General features: G+C 41.2%; 1 protein-coding gene across 1 annotated transcript; it reads right to left on the bottom strand.

Moving 5' to 3' along the window:
• Nucleotides 1–999: 999 nt before the first annotated feature.
• Nucleotides 1,000–14,515, bottom strand: LOC133117024 (ly6/PLAUR domain-containing protein 6B-like). The gene is made up of 5 exons (XM_061227089.1): nucleotides 14,458–14,515; nucleotides 5,413–5,541; nucleotides 4,485–4,583; nucleotides 2,459–2,589; nucleotides 1,000–1,775 (listed from the first exon to the last, which is right to left on the bottom strand). The coding sequence occupies exons 2-5, from the start codon at nucleotides 5,531–5,533 to the stop codon at nucleotides 1,605–1,607; spliced, it is 522 nt and encodes a 173-aa protein (XP_061083073.1). The 5' UTR covers nucleotides 5,534–5,541; nucleotides 14,458–14,515; the 3' UTR covers nucleotides 1,000–1,604.
• Between the last annotated feature and the right edge of the window lie 6,300 nt (nucleotides 14,516–20,815).

Below are 20,815 nucleotides of genomic sequence, written 5' to 3'. Positions count from 1 at the left end.
ACAGAAATTAAGTCGAAGGCTGCCCCCCCACTTATTTCTGAAGCTGAGAAAGTGTAATTAATGTTATTGAATCAGCAATCTCACTTATCAGTGTATAAGGGATTCATTTTCATTTGCAGCACACATAATGGCGCAGGAATAATGATGACATAAAAGCATTGAGCCACAAATGAGATGATGACAAAAAAAGTATTCAACATTCTTTAATCTTTATTGGAACAACTTGCTATCTCAATTCACAGAATTGGATCATTCTAAATTAACATTACATTATTAATGGAACATGGTTATTGAAGTTGTCAATATATTTGCATCTGTTGGCAGAGAAGGAATCAATTTCATCTGTGTTGACCAATGCCATGTTTGTCAACCAATTCTAATATGCCTTTCATGACCTAACTGCATGGCTTTTAATAGGGTAGTATTTTGCCATCATCCATATGAATTGGGCATCCTCCATATTGAGACCAGTTTGCACAAAAAACATTTTCACTGATATTTATATAGGTAAGACAACTTAAATACGCATGACCTAGACAATCACTCTATTAAAATGTCCCTGCCAGTCATATACACTTTCCACCCACTGTGGCTGCTTTTGGACCTGTTTCTGGTCCTTGCATTGGTTTAACGGGCCCAGAACCATTGCATTTCCATCGTGGATTCCCTCCTGAATGCCTCGTCTTCCTTGTGCACAGGCCAGGCGTCATCTTCAGACTTGCACAGGTCTGTGATTGCACCTTTGGGAACAATCAATATCCTGGGCATGCACAGATAACATCAACAAAAAGCTCTTTAATCAGCACTATTGGAGAGGTTACAGTCAATTGCCAAAAGAGACGTAGAGCTTCATTTCCATTTCAGCCAGCCAACTTGCGTATTTAGATTAAATATATTAAAGAACATGCAATGTGGCAGTGCATGGTTCTGCTCAAGGGACTACTTCTAACCTAATCAAACAGGGAGCACGATACGTCTGGGGGGGAGGTAAGAGCAGTTGTCTGGCAGTCGTCTGGCAGTCGCCTGGCAGTTGTCTGGCAGTCGGAGGGTTTCCGGTTTGATCCCACCCTTGGTGTGTCGAGGTGTCCCTTAGCAAGACTGTGGATCAGGTCGGTGCCTTGTATGGCAGCCAGTTCCCATTGGTGTGTGAGTGTGTGTATGAATGGGTGAATGAGAAGCATGAATTGTACAGCGCTTTGGATAAAGGCGCTATATAAATGCAGACCATTCACCATTTACCCTACCCCCAGTACCTAGAAGCAGATCCAGGTTGGGCTGAGCACCTCTGTGGCAGTCCTGTTGCGGCGGAAATGTCCATTATTGTAGGCATCCAGGCTGGCTGGAACATACCCGAGTCACAGACACACCGTCCTCCATGCACAAACTCAAGACCGTACACAACATGAATTCCCCCAGGAACAATCCAAGATTAAGACGGCTCCCACATCACGTCTGCTTCAGTCTGTTGGCTGATGTGCTTTAATCTCTAGGCAGATTTTACTTCAGTCTTGGCTTAATGAAAGCCACATCTCCTAACTCAGCTCTTGTATACTGTGCATTAGTTCTGGGGAAGGAACTGGTTCTGGTTCTAGTTCACTCTATGGTTACAACAGCACCAGTGCCATGGAAACAGATGACAGTAGAACTGGGACCCTCCAGGCTGAGGTGGGCGGAGCTGATGTGCTGTGGGCGTGTCTCATGGTGAACACTGCATTGCTGTGATTGGTTGGGACTTCCACATTGCAGACCATGCCCTCACAGCATGAGGTACACTCCTGAAAGCCCATACCAAAAAGTCATATAAATAACATCTTAAAATGCATTGCTTATACAATATTATAATAGCAATACGAGACAGTACATGAACTTAATGGGCTGGTTTCCCCAACATGGATTAAGACTAGTCCTTGACTAAAATAAAAATTAAAAAAATCTCCATTGGAAAAAAGGCTTAACCCATGTCTGGAAACCAGCACTAAATGCTTTATAATAATGTATGAAAAACATTGGTGCCTTTTCATTATATAAAATAATCTATATAAAAACATAGTAAATGCATCCAGCCGAGAGGAAAATGTATTCTTTTGTTTTAAGAGTGAGCCATACAGTTTCTGCCAAAGTACACCAGTATTCTGGGGCAAAGTCTCAATTGTTTTCATCAGTGTTTTAGCCAGCTGTTTTTTCTTGCGTTTAGCTAGGGTATCGAAACATTGTGTACGCGTTAGCCAGCTGTTAGCTAGCAAAATTGTGCAAGACAATATGGAAACCCCTTTAGCTCACAGTGTCAGATGATAAGAACATGGATATTTCGCCCCAGAATACTGGTGTGCTTTTGCAGAAACCTCTGCTTGCGTGGACACAGATTATTGTGTATTGAGAGAGATATGGGAACAACAAATCTCAATAATAAAAGCTTGATTGATTGATAACCTGCGAGCAGTTTGTCTGTGACACTCACTGTGTGGCTAGTGTCGCCGTTGTGATGGCAGCCCACTGCAAGGCAGTCGTCCCTGACTGCGCAACGCTTGGTCACAGAGCGGCTCTTCCCATGACTGGAGAAGCGATGGACTGTGATACAGAACTTTGTATCTGCACAAAGAGCAGTGGGCAAATGCCCATTCATGAACCACCGCACACTGGCTTTTAAACAAGACGCTCATTATCTAGACACATGCACAGGCAAATGGCTTAATGGAGACTTTTGGTGTTCATGAAGGTGCATAAGTCGTATCTTTGTAAACAATTTACAATATATGATTGAGTCATTAAGACAATTCTCCTTTAATTATGCCAGTCAAAATCTGTTGCTGATTCTCGCTATTAAAGTGAACTATTCATGAGTATTTTCAAGTAAATTTTCCAGTCAAGCAGATTTCTTTGAGCTGTACATCCATAGCAAAGGTACACATTTTTTTTTCTTTTTACACTTTTATCTTGAGGGACTTCCCTGGTTAAACAATATTAAATAAAGTAAGAAAAATAATAATTTAAAAAGTAATCAAGTTTCATTGTGCTGCCTGTGTGTTTGTCTTTTGCAGAGCACTTTATCTCATTAATATAAGATATATTTGTACTGCTATATGTTTACCAATGTAAACTGGCTCAAGCCCTCCCCTGCAGTGCCCAATGTTGTATAGGGCTATGAGATTCATATTTGAAATTTGAATATTTCCCAAAAATCATTATAATTAACAAGTAAATACAAAATGTAATTATTATCTCTCTTCTTATTTTTATGTGTACAAAGCCATAGCCAATCAGGTGATTTGGTTTTCAAAATATAAGCATAGCAGATTTATTTTCTGCAGCAAGAGATGAGTGGAATGTATAATGTTCTGAAAATAAGCACAGTGGAAAACCACTATGAATGTAATGATGTAATACCTGAGCATTCAAAGCCATTTTTCCTCAGCAAAAATCATTTCCTGTACAAAATAATGTTGAAATAAAAATATGCCATAATTGACAGCAATACACAAGACTTTAAAGTTGGCTGTGATGGATTTTCCGTGTAGAACACACAATCATGGAACTCATAACTGACTGTTATCTTTGAGTCAACAACCTGCGGCGTGTGCTTCTGCTGAAGAGGTTTCAGGCAATATCCCCACCATAAAAAATGCACATCATTTATAATTGTCATATTTTCCAAGTGCAATATTTACACTCAATCAAATTATACACTCAATTATCATCCATCAAATCAGATGCTGCATGTCGACTTTTTCCCCACTGACAGGATTCCCCCTCCTTATTTATTTTAGGTAACAATTTATGTTTTTGTCTGTAAACGGCAGTCCATTGTTATTTTTGTGGCTATAGATTTGTTGAAAAGTGAAAACAGATTGAGCTCAGTGCTGATGATCACGTCCATCCCATCTGGGCACATTTGGTGCTTAAGCACCTTACATTATGATGATTATTATTATTACAAATTTACCTGTCAGAAATAAGGGTTAACCAACACTGCTTTCCATTTCATCACTATCCAGCAATGATTTCTGTAAAATCTTCAAGTATAGTGGGCTCCAGAATTATTGGCACCCCTGATAAATCTTCACCTGTGGTTTCCAGAAAAAATTAGATTACTAAAGAAAAAGATTGAGAGTAAATGTATTGAAATAAGAGTATGTTTGAAGATAAAATAATGTTATTTATTATATGCAGCCTTTTTTCTCCATTTGTATTAAGGGTGCAAATAATTCTGGAGCCCACTGTAGAACATTTGCCTTTGTGGCTTTTTGCACTGCCGCATAACATGAATAAACATTTTTACATTTTATGACAATAATTATGCAAAATGTTTCATCAAATATTCAAATACGATCAAATCACTGTTATTTCTTGGAACACAACTTTCAAATTGTATTTTTGGCCCAACTGAAAGTCCTAATGCTGAATTAAAAATAATTCCTCTAACCACGACCCCACCCTGCTGCTCTGTGAATAAAAGCCCCGTAATAGGGTATCCCATGAGCACTCACTCTGAGGGCACCACTTGTCCTCTGCCCAGCGGTTGCAGTTATAGTTGTCAGAGGCTCGTTCACAAGTGAAACACTTGAAGCTCTTCGGGAAAGGGGTCACTGCAGAGAACAGCACATTACTCATGCTTGTTTTTCTGTACAGTAATGGGTCCCCTGTTATTATACAATTCATTGTGCAAAGAATTAATTTTATATCAGTATTTCCTACAGATCTATGGAAAATACGCAATGGTCATTGTACTTTCAGATGTGTACCAGATATAAAGTGTACATGGTTTAAAAATAAATAAATAATAATAATAATAATTTTATCCCAACATCAAACTAAACCGAACTTGAGGCCATTGTTTCCTCTCCAAAGCAGACCTCCATAATTACATTACATTACATTATTGGCATTTGGCAGACACTCTAATCCAGAGCGACGTACAACAAGGTGCATACCCAGGGATAAGTTCGCTGAAAGACCCTAGAGGGAAGTACAATTTCAACTGCTACCTGTACAACATAATGGTACATAATGGTACGACCCGGTCACAGGGCTCATGCTTTTACTTTGGGACGAGTGTCTTTACAGTTCAATTAGACGACTCCCAATGAATTAAGCAATATGTGAGGTTTAATGTAAAAGCAAACTGTGTCGTCACGGCTTTGCCTCGCATCACTCCCTGCAGTAAGGGAGCTGAAACAGGGAGTGACTACAAACCCCGCCTCATGTGGATCTTGAGGAGGAGAGCTGACAGGTGGATGCTGGGATGGTGGTGGGAGTGCAAGAAAACTTTGACAGGCATGTTTTCAGGAGGGCAATTCAACCAAACGCAGCAACAGCACAGCTAGCGGATCAGTAACAGCATAGCAGAATGAGCAGTGGCAGCAGTGGAGTGTTTTGTATGATTCCGTTACTTACAGTGAGGGAGTCGACACTTACCATCTACAGGTGGAATTAAGTTGTAGAAGTCAACATCATTAGCTTTCCTCCCGTTACATGTGGTTACGAACAGGAGGAACTGAAGGACAGCCACTCGATGCACGGGGATGGAAAATGCCATAACAGCACCTGGCGGATGAGAAGGTGGCACTCAGGGCACAGAAAATAAGACTGTAAGACTGCAATTTGGCATCATCCAACAAAGGTCATGGGCCTCAGAGTTTTACCACTTCAGCATAAAAAACAGAAGTAACCCTTGAAAATCCACTTAAAAAAAAAAAGTGGATCCACTTTTATCTAAAAAGTGTGCAAGGGCAGGGTTTCTAGCACTTTAAATGTACTTCCCACTAGGATTTTCAGTGCACTTGTCCCTGGTTATGGTTATGCACTTTGTAGTATAAAAGCATCTGCGAAATGGGTTTACATTATATTATATTAGACAGATTATTAAAGATAATGGTTATTTAAGAAACAAGGGCAAAGAAGATCTGATGAAACTATCCAGGACTGGGCCATCAGGGTGGGAGGACTGGGCCTCAGGGCTGCAGTGTGAGAGTACTGGACCTCAGGGCTGCAGTGTGAGAGTACTGGGCCTCAGGGCTGCAGTGTGAGAGTACTGGACCTCAGGGCTACAGTGTGGGAGTACTGGACCTCAGGGCTGCAGTGTGAGAGTACTGGACCTCAGGGCTACAGTGTGGGAGTACTGGGCCTCAGGGCTGCAGTGTGGTCGTACTGGGCCTCAGGGCTGCAGTGTGGGAGGACTGGGCCTCAGGGCTACAGTGTGGGAGGACTGGGCCTCAGGGCTGCAGTGTGAGAGTACTAGACCTCAGGGCTACAGTGTGGGAGGACTGGGCCTCAGGGCTGCAGTGTGAGAGTACTGGACCTCAGGGCTACAGTGTGGGAGGACTGGGCCTCAGGGCTGCAGTGTGAGAGTACTGGGACTCAGGGCTACAGTGTGGGAGGACTGGGCCTCAGGGCTACAGTGTGGGAGGACTGGGCCTCAGGGCTGCAGTGTGAGAGTACTGGGCCTCAGGGCTGCAGTCTGAGAGTACTGGACCTCAGGGCTGCAGAGTGTGAGGACTGGGCCTCAGGGCTGCAGTGTGGGAGGACTGGGCCTCAGGGCTGCAGTGTGGGAGGACTGGGCCTCAGGGCTGCAGTGTGGTCGTACTGGGCCTCAGGGCTGCAGTGTGGTCGTACTGGGCCTCAGGGCTGCAGTGTGGGAGGACTGGGCCTCAGGCCTGCAGTGTGGGAGGACTGGGCCACCTGTGGGGAGAGCTGGGCTTGGCTTCATGAGGCCCCTCAGGACATGAGGGCCCTGACAGAGGGAACCAGAGAAGATTTAATGGCTCGGTGCTTCAAGTTTCAAGATTCTGGGCAGGCAGCAAAAGGCCAGGTAAGAGTAGGGTGAGTTAAGTGAGTGTAACCAAGGAAGAAACAGCTGTAGCTATAGTTTATTCATTGTGGTTTCTTTGGGTAAACCTGACCCATTTTAAACCTTTAGTAAAAGAGGAATGAGACTTTTGAGATGTCATAAACAGTGACTAAATCAGTGTAACACATGCGTAAGCACCACAGCCTCAGACCTCATCAAACCCTGTGTCTTCACAGACTGGGGACCCAGTGGGTTTGCAGACCCACAGGAGCAGCACACAATTGGCTTTGTGTCGCCCAAGGGATACATGGCAGGGATTTGGTCAATGTAAATAGCTGTGATTGACATGAATGAACAGGATACCTTTAAAGACATGACAATCACTTAAAAGCATTATGGAGGAATGTAACTGTGTTAATGTTTTGACAGCGTTTTATTATATTAGCATTCTTTCCAGGTGTGCACCGCTGCAACGGTGTGGATGAGGAGATGAGGATGAGGACAGATGAGAAAAATGGTGGGAGAAAATGGCACCAGTGGAGTGAAGGGATGAACAGAGGGAAGAAGAGAATGACCCACTGCTATCAGTGGCAGGTTGTGTGCTGGGTAATAAATGATTCAATTCTAACTAAAATTAACGAAAAATATGGGAATTTAATTACAGTGTAAATATCACCTTTTTTGCAGCAGCAGCAGTAATTTTGTCAAACCTACTTGGCTTCAAAATGTGTAAAAGCCCAAACAGATTTCCTCCAGATGGCTCTCTCTGTCTTTCACACTTGAATGATAAATTCATCATGCCGCTTCCAAAGCAAACTCCAGCCACAGGCAGCATGCCACCTCAATCAAGCGTGCTAAAGGCCAAATCTCAATAGAGCAGCAGAGACGCACGGCCAGTGGTGTCAGGGGGCTGCGGTTCACCTGGATCCCAGACTGGGCTGCACTGGCAGTCCTTGTAGGGCAGGATCACTGACTGTGGGCCCAGGCTCAGAGGTTAGGGGTCAGAGCTAGACCAGGGAATGTGCCCCGCCCCCCCACATGGGAAAGTAAACAGAGTTGTGCAGTACACACACACAGGTTGACTTCAGGGAAATCATTGGGCAATTATTACCGGTCTCATATGCACAATTAGTATAATATTAACTGCTTTTCAAGACCTGAATATTTTTCTATTTACCTCCTACACAAAAAGAAAAGAAACAAATGTTTTGGTCTCACAGACCTATCAGAACAACACTTTTAGTTTTTCTACCATAAATGACTAATACATGATGAGAACTGTGCAGTTCAATGTCTTCAGAGTTTGTTTCTCGTCAATATAACGACCCTGAAGCTCAGTTTCTGCTTCAGGGCACCAAACCAGCCCCCCACCCCCAAAGATGCAGGTGAAAACGGTCATGTGGAGCAAATACCTGCCACTGCTGCATAAACATGTTGGGCAATAAATCTTTTATGCTTTAGAAAACCTAGCATAGAAAAAAATCACCAAACCTGTTGAGCAATGTTGCCCCAGACAACCAAACTCTTGCCTATTGCAAAATATGGAAGATGGATGGAAGATTTGTTCAAAACAGGCTCAATGGAACGAACACAGAAAAATGGCTGTGAATAGTTACTCGGAAATTTTAGAACAGGTTACTTGGCCCTTTAACGGTGTTTCAAATTATATTTAAATAAGGACAAACGATTTTTAAAAAGGTGGTTTTCACTAGTCAAAATCCTGACTTGAACCCAAAACATATGTTGTGGAAGGACCTGAAATGAGTAGTTCTACAAAGGAGAGATGTGAGACTGATTTCAAATTATAGGAAGCACTTGGTAACAATTATTGCTGCTAAAGTTGGTGCAACCAGTTAAGCTTAAGGGGGCAATTACATTTTCACAGGGGGAATATGGTGTTTGATAACTTTTTTCATTAAATAAATAATTTTTTTATCTTTGTCAAATATTACATTTTGTCTTAAGATCTGAAACCATTGAGCATAACAAATACAGTATGCAATACACAAATCAGGAAGGGGCCAAATACTTTTTCACGGCACTGTATGAATGCTATATTTAATGTTACATTATTCAATATTTGAGTTCAATTTCATTTCAGCCCTAGACTTCCAACCATGTAACTACACTCATCCTCTTCAGTCAAAGTCATTGGGGCCACGCTAATTGGTGCAAGATTTATTAGCACATATCTCCCAGATTAACAACTGAGACCATTGGAATTTTGGTTCCAGGGGCTTCTCATAAGGCCAAATCGGCATGCCAAAACCCATTGAAATCCGAGACGATGCAATCCAAAAGTGTGCTGAATTGATATGGAACGACCCAATAATGGTTATCTCCACGCGTGGTAATTACCTGTAGCCAAGAACATGTGATTCTGTGCATGAACATGCCGTGATTATTACTTGTTTAACACAAATGCCAATTATTTCTTCATTTGTGCTTTATGTTCATATAACATTTATGACATAAAATGTATTATGCCAATGTATTATGCCAAAATGAGAAAATATTAATATTGCATAAATTCCCAAAAACTGTTTATTAATGCAGTGTTTCCATAAGTACTGGACCTTAGGTATTAAATATTGGATGAGAGTTGTCTTCACTTATCTGTGAATTTGTTTTGTAAGTCCTAATGGATAAATAAATATCCATAAGGAATGGATAAATAAATAAAAATCTAAATCCAACTGGACAGTTTGGCACTGATCTATGAGAGGAAGTGACCAGGGCACATCTAGCTTCAGACCGACCTGAGGAGTGGCCCGAATAAAATCTTTTCATGGCCCTTAAGTGTCATTCGTTGAGCGCTAGGCTAATTATAAAGTTTTTGTCGACTGTGGCCACACATGCATAGACAAGCGCTGAAGCTGTGGGGACAAAACGCCACTTACAGTATGTCAAGCGTCTGTCCTGTCAATAGGAACGGGATAGCGCCATGCTGACAAGTTCAAGAGCGGTCTTCGGAAACGAGAATCACACACGTCTTGGCCTCGATGTGCGGATCTCACACCAAGGCAGGCGGTGGAACAGCGGAGATTATGTTGTTAGCTCGCGGGAGCAGTCTACCAAGCTTGCAGCCAGGCCGCACCTGCTCTTCAGTAAATGATTAGCAGACTGTGGATTTAATGCTGTTTATTGCATTTTCAGGTGGTTGGAAACCCATTAGCTCACTTTCTACACTAGTACTTGCACTGTTAGTCAGTCAGTGCACAGAAATAAAGATACAAAAAGTACCTAAAAGGGAACAAATGTTTGTCGCTGGGATGTTACCCTATAGGTAACTTAATCATTTATACCCAAATAGGCCATTACTGTACTTTCAGGGAACATTCAGGAAATAAAAACAAAAAACAAAAATGGCCTTCCACTGGCACTTTATTTCTGAGAGCGTACCTCATTAAATTTGACTGTGCAATGCAATAAAATAATGCTTAGACCATCGGTGCCTGCTACAGACAGATTCCTTCAATCATCTCTGACTCCTTCAGGAAACTTAAAGCCAGGACCACTCACCTGACCCCACTTAACCCAGCCCCTTACCCTGCAGAAAGACGCTCACCCTGTACTGTTATATTGCCATTACAAGCAGGTCACTTCAATTGGCCATCAGATTACATCTCGCCCCTGGTTTTCCTACTCCCAAATTCAGAGGGGAATAGATCCATGCCATCCCCACACAAGGCCTCTCTTTGTGCCCCTCCCTCTTACTGGGGTGGATGGGGTGGGGTGGGGTCTGTTTTATGCTTCTTCATAAATTCTGCTGAAACTACAACCACACTGTTACTGTATTTCAAACTAGAGCAGTATAAAGGAATTCTGCCATTAATATTTTAACTTGTGAAGTCTTATACTACCACACTGCCAAAATATTGTAAAGTGTAGTTGAGTGTACATACAGCCTACACATCCTGCATTGTGATGACATGGAACTTTCCTGAAACCTATCGAGTCAAATTTAAAGAATTTTCTTGAAGAGTAGCAATAACGGGGCCTGCTAAAAATGAAAGTTATTCAACACGGATGGAGCTAACCAGGCTTTTCTGCGTGTGCAGATCTTCGTTGAGAGAACAAACCGGTCCTTCTCACTCGGAGCACAGTGCACCATTCATGCCACTGAACACCTGAGCTCGGATTTACAGAGGCGTCTGAACGACGGATACATTATTCATGACTATAAAAGCCTGCCCTTCTACAGGTGGGAGATAGCCCTCCAGGAACAATGGCGGGTTTTATGCTGGGGTAAGCAGGGAATTAAAACCCTAGCCAGATTTGTTCTAGATATTCAGCAAACAAGCACAGGTTCTGGACACAATATGAACCATATCCTTCAGTCTAGTAACTGTGTGAGAATAATTGTCCCCTTACCTAGGTTTGCAGAACACGTATACAGCAGTGCTGTTCAATTAGAAACCCTGGGACTTAACAGATAGCTATGAATAAAATATAAAACAGTGTCCCAATTAGATTAAATTGTTATAGATTATTTGGACATGTAAATGAATCTAAATCACTCACATTTCATATTTCACCTATTTTATAATTTTAGAAGAATTTGCTCTGCTGCAAACTGTAGACCCAATTGACCCAATACCCCACTACAGAATGATGTTAAATGATTGGATCTTCAGTGACTCCAGGAGGGTTCATTGTGGAGCACAGACCCATGGGAAGGGAGAAGTTAAGTGCCATAAAAGGAGCAGTTGTACGTTTGTAATGGGGTCCAGAAGCAGAAAGCGCAGGGAGCTATGATTAAGACATTCCTGAGCTTGGAGATAATTACAGACAGGGAAATCCACACGGCTTCTCAAACAGTCCAGGTACATATTCTTAGCCTTCATGTGACCCTGTGAATTACTTGATCATCACCGGTGCTGGCTTACTTTTTAGTGATGTTCCAAACGGATTATTTTGGTAAGCCTATTGTTTGGCCTTTGCCTCTGACTGTTTTTTTTTCCCGGATTATTTTGCAGCCTCATAATGGCTTCTTTGACTGTCATTGGCACGACCCCTCATTGGTCCTCGTGTTGACAAATGGCAAACTCCAAAGCCAATCAAATCCTAGAATCAAGACTAGATACTGAAAGCTGTCTTATACCTGCACTAAGGAATCGATTGAACACACCTGACTAATCAGAAACACCGGTGAAGCAATTTGTCCCAAACATTTTGGTGCCCTAAAATGGGGAGACTACGTAAATTGTGCCACTGTCAAAATACTACAGCACTGCACTGTATATTGACACAATTCTTAACCATTGTACTACACTACTGCCTTTGTGGCATGTATAATAGAGCACCAAAAAGACTTGCTGAGGTCTAGATGTACCACTTGACCGGTCCAAACAGCCAAAATGAATTTATAACATCCCAAAAGTTTGCTTAATCATTGGTCAAGCCCTGCCAAATGCACAAATAAAACTAAGTTGTCAGTGTGTACTGGCTCAATGTATGGATTAAGTAGCCATGATTTTAATGGATAACCACTGCCCCATCACAGCCGCTACTGTAACTGTGCCATCTGACAGTGTAAATACCCTGTAGTGCCACCTTAAATGGCAGCCCATTACATACTCCATTTGGCTGCAGTGATTTAAAAAACGGGCATAAGAACCAGTGCTCCTACATGCATCTAACAAATGCATATTGTACACTTTTCTTTTTTATCCTTTATTTAACCAGGGGAGATCCACTGAGAATGTGTTCTCAGACTTAATACGTCTAAAAAATAAATCTAATAATTACCTAATAAAGTGCTCAGTGAGTGTATAAGAGTGTGCTGCTTTTCATTCACAGAATGTGAATGTACTGTGTACTGTGAATTCACTCCATGCTGCATGTAATAAAGACTGTCTTATCACAGTGCTCCTTTCCTCAACATTCGTATTTTGACCTTCCATTCTTTGTGTTCTGTTCAATCACATAGATGCAGAGTATATAGCAGGTTGCTGATCAGGAGATAACAGCTGACAGAGCTTCCATGTCAGTTGAGTTGTGAAGGGAGGGGTCAGGTGTGGTCTACTGTGCAGCAAAACTCCTTATTATAGAAATACAATTGTGTTGTAATAGAGAAATACTGCCACGACAGGGAGTTAGACACTACATGGGTTTCCCCTATTGTAATCAGGGTCAGTTGGTTCAGTTGGAGCCAATGTACACCTGGTGTATTGTTCCACCTCCTCCCAGCCAAAACGGTGAGGTCAGTGACACTTGTATCTCGACCTTCTTTGTGTTCAGTTCAATCACGCGGATACAGGGGCAGCAGGTGGCTGATTGGCAGATTAACAGCTGACAAGAGCTTCCATTTCAAGGAAGCCAAAATCAAAGTATGAATAGAGGGGTCTGGTGCAAGCCCCAGGAATATTGAGATTTGGCTTTTTGCCACAACATTACACATCCTACAAGCCTCTTATCTCAAGCCACTTTGAGCCCTCAGACTGAATCCTGCACTTTCCCACACTGTGGACATGTTAGCTCAGCCACCTGTGAAATGTATGCTTTGCACACTTGGCTGGTTTTCATGAACTTTGGGGCGAGTAGCTACTGCAAGAGAAATGTTTGCACTGCGCTGTAGAGGAGCCATTGAGTGAAATTCCTTAATATTAAAATTCAACTGTATTGGGAGCTCGCATAATAGATAAATGACTTCACTACAGCGATATGACACAATTTTATTTTCCAATTGTAATCAGGGTCAGTTGGTTCAGTTGGAGCCAGTGCACATCTGTTATATTGTTCAATCCCCTCCCACCCAAAACGGAGAGGTCAGTGACACCTTAATTTCTATATATTCAGTTATTCAGCTTGTCTTGATACTACCAAAGACACAAGTGTGCTAACTGTGGCACCACAACACTCTAGCATATCATAAACTGACAGCTATACTGCGTCACCAACCATCACGCCTACAGTTTTACACATTAAATATTGTCTGCAAATAAACAATGCTCCAGTGTGTTTGCTTTTCCAAACAATGAATTCAAACTTGTCAATTTTTTCAAGTTGACACTGACATGACCTAACAGTCGATGTTGCTTGAGAATGTCACACTCCAACTGTTATAACCGACTGAACACTGAAAGCGACGTTTATCCTTACACCAATACTCAATAGCGATGCCCTGAACGGATGAATGCAACTCAGCTATAGCTAAGGCATTTCATATCAACAGAAGTTGTAACGTGCCTTTGAAAGGGTTTTGCTTACCAATAGGCTACTTGGACTTCAGACATGCACTTCCAATAATACCTGTCTTATTGGTATTGGATTTTTATTAATTTATTTTATTAATTTATTTCTATTTAACCAGTTTTGTCGACGTTTTCAGTGTAGACGCACACAAAGCGATCAAGTTTACGAAACTTCTGGTTCACGGACGCAGCTACAGTAAGATTCGCACTCAGATTCCTCAGTGCAATGCTGCGTGCAAAAAAAAAAAAAAAAAGTACAATCGGAACAAACACAAGTATGCTCCGTGAACCCTTCGCCAATGGACATTCAAACTTTCAGGCGGAAAATTGGCATGCTACTTCAAGTCAAGTTATACGATCAATTAATTCACGATTATATAATATCCAGCCATACAAAACTTTAGAGCTCCTATCTGCAACAAGACACAATTATACAGCACACACGTCGCTAGGAGTAAATCGTTAATGTGGTCTTACCCTGATGTTTGCGTGAGGGAAGTAGAGCATATGACAGGCCGTCTACTTTCCTTTCTCCCCGTACTGTATGTTTCCTCTGGAATAGTGGTTGACTGATCCGCATAAGGACATGGGCGGGGTGGAGCCGGGGAAAGGTGGAGTTGAAGGCCAAGTTTTCTCCAGGTGATGCAACGGTAAAACAAATTAATATCGTTTACACCATAACATTGGACTCCCTACTTTCCCAGTTAATATACCACCTAACTGTAACATGTCCAACCCATTTCATTTGCTATAACGGATTTTTAAACAAAAGTATGTTATATCTACCATTAGGCCACACATTTCCGGCCAGCGAAAGATGGGATCCCCCCTCTATAACCGGGTTCTTCCGGAGATTTCTTCCCATTACGGAGTTTTTCTTTTTCTTTTTCTTTCTCACCTCACATGCTTGCTATTTTAGTGGTTCAGGTCTGGTGTTTGCTCTGCTGCTACTCTGCTTCTCCACTGCGGTCACGCCGTCCACACTTCGAAAACTGTCGGTCAAGCTATCCGTCTCTACATTGCGCATTACGGTAACTCTTTTTGATGACAAAAAGAGTTACTCTCAATGATAAAAATGGAATACTCCAAAATAGTAATTAAAGCATGGTTATTTTTTTTTATCTATAAAAAGGTCGTCTCGGTTTTCAAAATTCCACAATATTCATGAAAACCATCTTTGCATGTATCCGTGCATATCGATTAGAATTATGGAATAGCAAACATCAGCAAATTATTCACTATTCAATACAGGACACAATTTATGGAATGTGGGATTATGGGCAATTGATTTAAAAATCAAGATTTTTAAATAGTGCCATGTATTGAATTAAATTGGCCATAATCCACATTCCTACGGTAAAAGTTAAATTGTGTCATTTTTTATTGAATAGTGAATATTTTGCTGAAGAGTTTGCTATTCCATAATTCTAAATACCCATTGTACAAACGCACGTAATCGATATGCACGGATACATGCAAAGATGGTTTTTATGAATATTGTGGAATTTTGAAAACCGTTCGAATCGACCTTTTCATAGATTAAAAAAAATCACTATAGTATTCAATGTTATCATTTTTATCACTGAGTGTTTAAAATAATCTAATGGTGTCATTTGGAGTATTGAACGTGCGAGCCGTGGATAGTATATTGTCGTCAAAAAACGTTACCGTAATACGCAATGTAGATTTCAAGTGCGGATAGCTCTACCGACGGTTTTCGAAGTGTGGATGGCATAACCGCAGTCTTCTGCTACTATGACTTCAGTAAAACACGCTCTACTATATTAAAACATGTACTTGAATAAGTCGTCAGACCGACTAACCGAATGGCGATAGATTTTTACACTATTATTTGCATTTTACATTATTTATTAATAAATGTATCCAGAGTTACATCAGTAGGCTGTTAACCAGTCAAATTCTGGTTAATTTAGTGGGCTACATCGGCCTTCATAAGTGCCACTTAATATTCGCAAATTAATTCCTACAAGCATGTCAAGTTTGAGTTTACTCTATTTAGGGGTTTCCATGGAGAAGACTCACATCAGCTTCACCTGCGACAACCATCTCAGATCACTTTTACCGCCTAATTGAATATGCTGTTTTTAGCGATGGGAGAATGAGGTTTTAAATGAGCAGAGCTACTATATACCATTACCACCTTGGTGATTTTTAACCAATTATTTTGTTTTGAGTTCTATTTGGGTTTTATTTGGTTCAAACAGGTCAGAGATTGACAGCTAATTGTAACCATTTACTAAGCTGCTACAGGTTGTTCTTTAGAAAGGATATTTTCTGTTTCTGGGCAACACTGCAAACTGCATCATCACAGTCCAGCTCAGAACAGTGGGGAGAGAGCGATAAATCAGATCTTTACCGCAGGAGATCAGACCAAAGATGCCCTCTAGTGCCATATTCATGACATTACATTACAGTCAGTTAATGCAGTGGTTCCCAAGTCCTGGGAACCCCTGTGTCTGCTGGTTTTTGCCCCAACCACAGTTGCAATCGCATCATTTAAAAAAATAAGATGCTCATTTTCTCTACTCAGTATATGCCGTCTACTTATAGTAGACATGATTGGGCTACAATTTGTTACTAATTTCATGAGGTAAGAGTGGCTGTCTGGCAGTCAGGGGTTGCCAGTTCGATCCCACCCTGGGTGTGTTGAAGTGTCTGTAAGCACTTAACCCCCAATTGCTCCTTATGAGCAGGTTGGTGCCTTGCATGGCAGCCTATGGCCGTTGGTGTGTGAGTGTGAGTGTGAAAAGCATCAACTGTCAAGCGCTTTGGATAAAGGTGCTATATGAATGCAGACCATTTACCATTGACCTTACAGGGGAATGCAACAATCTAATTCCTGCAGTGCCTCATGGGGATTTGGCGACCATTTGGGGATGTGTCCTTAAACTGGTGTCCGCACCAGTCCGTGGACGTCTGCACTGTAACCTGACGTTTCCAACTGACGAAATGTCGCCATAATACAACAGCAAAATACACCAAATCGATATGGTATTCAAAATAGAACAATGCAAAATACACAAGCACGATCAGAAGAATTAATGCCTACTTCAGAGTGTCCTGTGAAAGTAATTTGTCTGTTTACTTGAGGGAATGTTAAAGCAGGAGGGAAATCTTATTTAAAGTGGGTGGCTGCAATTTACTGCATCAAATAATCAAAGGTCACAGTGGGTCAATATCGGTCTGAATGACCTCAGCCTCAATAATATAATCAATACAGACTTAATAAGGGACCTTACACATCTGGCTTTCAATTTACCGCTCATAATCCTGTGATGTACCAGTAAGGTAAACCTACATAATTTCTCTCTTCCAATAGTCATTACAAATCTGTTGCAATGTCACCGTTGGTGAATGCCCATTGAAAGCAGTATATTGGCCCAAGACCTTTGATTGTGTGGTGATGTTGACAGCTCATTTTGTGAGCACCTATGTACAATCACTAAAACATTTGGTGATCAGAATCATCAAATGCTTTCACAAGCTGCCACGGAATGCCAACACTCGATTAAAAATAACCACTTATATAACAATTAAATTGCATTGTGTGCAAACAAGGATAAATCGCTCTGGATTAATGTAATGTAACAAAGCACTGCTACTTTCTGGAGACTATTTCCTATAAAGCCTTAACAAAAGCAATGAATGCTAAAAAGATGAATGACAATGGAAAAAAAACATTAAGCTAAAAATACATGCTGAAGCATGGAGCTACGTCCCGTGGAAAACAACTTAAGTGCACAGTAATAGTTATGTGTGGAATTGTAGGTATACACACACACACACATTCTCATGTTTGACAATGTAGGATAACACATTTGGAGAGATCCTGACCATTCATCCATGCAAAACCTTCCAAGATCATTAATCATTTTAGGTTTGGCTATTGCTGCATTCCAGCTGAACTGGAGAACCAGTATCTACAACTTGGGATGTCTGAGTTACGAGCTCAGTTCCAACCTACCCCTCCCTAACTGTGAGTGGGTCAGTGCTGCCCACAGTCCTGCAGCTCTCTCTGCCCACACACACACCAGTGGTGGACCTGAGAGAGCTACAGGACCATGGATAGCACCACTCCCACTCATGGGCAAGGTCAAGTCAAATTTTATTTAAAGTGCATTATCACCAGCTTGTTATTGCAAATATTGAATCAGCCAATTATGTGGCAGCAACTAAATGCATAAAAGCATGCAGACATGATCAGGGGGTTCAGCTGTTTTTCAGACCAAATGTCAGAATGGGGAAGAAATGTTATCAAAGTGACTTGGAATGCCAGATAGGGTGGTTTGAGTATCTCAGAAACATCTGATCTCCTGGGATTTTAATGTACAACAGTCTCAAGAGTTTGCAGAGAATGGTACAAAAAAAATAAACAACCAGTGAGCAGCAGTTCTGTGGGCAAAAAAGCCTTGTTAATGAGAGTGGTCAGAGAAGGGCCAATCTGGTCAAAGCTGACAGGAAGTTGACAGACATGCAAATATGCACCACAGTATAACAGTGGCATGCAGAAGAGCATCCCTGAACACACAACACGTCTAACATATAAGTAGGCTTATACAGCAGTAGAAGACCAATAAGTAAATCAATAAGTTTAATAAAAACACTTGAATAAAACAATAAGCACAGAAAATGTTAAATAAATCCTAGAAGACCAACACTATCAAAACACAACTAAATAAAGCAAAAGCTATTCTCAATTCCATTATTTATAATTGCTTTATGGGTGTGGGACATTCTCTCTCCATATCCAAATGATCCCATATAAAACCTATTTGGAAAAATGAGTGGTTAATGTCTTCAACTCTTGAACTCATAGGCATGAGTCATTCGATTGCTCCTGTGCTAAATCTTCTCTGACACACACGTCTAATGAAGAGATATGAGGCTATTTAATGAAAACAATTCATGGGATCAGAGAGGCGAGGGCTTAGATGACACACTGTGACACCGTAAAGTGCAAACGTCTCGCTTGGGGATGAAACCAGTCTTTCATTATGACAGAGAATATATAGAATATATAGAGAACATTTTGCAGTAATTCATGTTCTTTCATAGCACACAGTCAATTTTTCTTTTTTTATGTTTTCCATCCTGATGTTAAAGCAGAATTAAATTATTCATAATCAGTCATATATAAACTGAACAATAAACTCTATTCAGCTGGTAAATGTTGCCAGTTTGCAGGGAAAGATGAGCTCAGATATTGTATTTTGTGCTTCATTTAAAACAGTACAGTATTACACATCCAAACACATACGTAGCAAACCACTTCTGTACAAAATGGGTCTTCGTGGCCCTGTGAATTAAACAGCATGCATACAATAATAACCGTTTTCCCCCATTGTCTTCTGTGACATTATGATGTTCTTGCTAATACTCCCTCCCCACTGTGGGGCTCTAGCTGAGGGGAAAATAAGTCAACCGTCAGGCAGCCTAGCCTAGCCTAGCCTAGCTCATTACATCCTCCGGGCTTCTTTCAATCAAGATTGCGTTGATGGACAAAACCAATCACGTTGCCTAAAGCTGTCATGATAAATCTTGCTGAGTCACAGAGGCATTGCCAAACTTGGAGTGAAATGGGGAGGGGAGAGAGAGGAGAGTTGAAGGGTGGTATGACTGGCGAACAGGGTGCAGTTCCACACACGGACGGATCACAACCCCAAATATGTTCACTCTAACAAGTAGAATCGTGTATATTACACTAGGAATTCCTTAGGTGAGCAATGTCTACAAAATAAATAGGCCTGACCAACCCTTGATTATAATAACAGAATGTAGGATAAATGTATAAATCATTAAAAAATGTATTTCAATTAAAAACTGCTTGCACAAATGATGGTGCACGCTTTAGGTACCACAGATGCACAAATGCAAATAAGACAATGGCACTACAATGTTGTGAAATACAGTATTCTTAAATGATGGAAAATATATTTTCCGATTGCACTTGGTTGAAGACAGAATAAATACTGAAGTGAAATTGAGACTTGGGTGTAGTCTTGGGCTGCATTAACAGAGGGGTTTGCAGACTCCCTGAGGAAGTGATATGAAAGAATAGGGCTTAGTGCTATGACTGACAGGTGACCTTCAAGTCCAGGCCGGCTGGAATAATCTGATGGTGTTGTTTAATATGGAGGGGACAATACTGCTATCCAGGACATGGTTATGGGGGAAAGTACATACAAGTGGCTCCACGTTCTCCTTTGCTGTGCACTCTGCCTGGTAGTGGAGATCAAACTGTTCATAAGAGATCCAAAATTGATCAGTTAAGGAAACTAAAGAGATCAAATCAGGCTTAAGGTCATCCCTCAGTCTAGAGGTCAAGTAAAATGCAATTAAGCCAGCTTCCAGATAATAAAACAGTGTGATGACAGATAGGAGACAGTCCTAAAATGTGAATTGCTTCATTCCAATAGGATGATTCTGTCTTTGTTCTGTCTGTAGTACTCTAGTACCCAATATTTAGTATTCTCTGGTGGCCATTTTAAGACCACCCAGAACCGTGTGGGACTGTAGTGATTAAGGGATAAGTACATAATATAAAATGACAATCAAAGGTATTTCAGGCTTAGTTTAACGTACCGTATACGCTCATTCATTTAGAAAGCAAGGACACAAAAGATGCTGTTAAATGCTGCCTCGTTCAGCATTTCAAGGGGAAGTAATTCATTTTTTATGGTATGAAGCAGCATGTGCTGATCAGTGTTGCAGAGGATTAAAGGTAAACAACTCACCATCGTCTCATGTTTTCATGACCAAGGGAAAGGGTTTGTCAAAGACTACTTACCTGACATTGCTCTCCATTTCCAACAGG

Source organism: Conger conger, chromosome 17 (assembly GCF_963514075.1).
Source record: "Conger conger chromosome 17, fConCon1.1, whole genome shotgun sequence".
In the NCBI taxonomy this organism is placed as follows: domain Eukaryota; kingdom Metazoa; phylum Chordata; class Actinopteri; order Anguilliformes; family Congridae; genus Conger; species Conger conger.
This window is presented reverse-complemented; position numbering and strand designations above follow the sequence as displayed.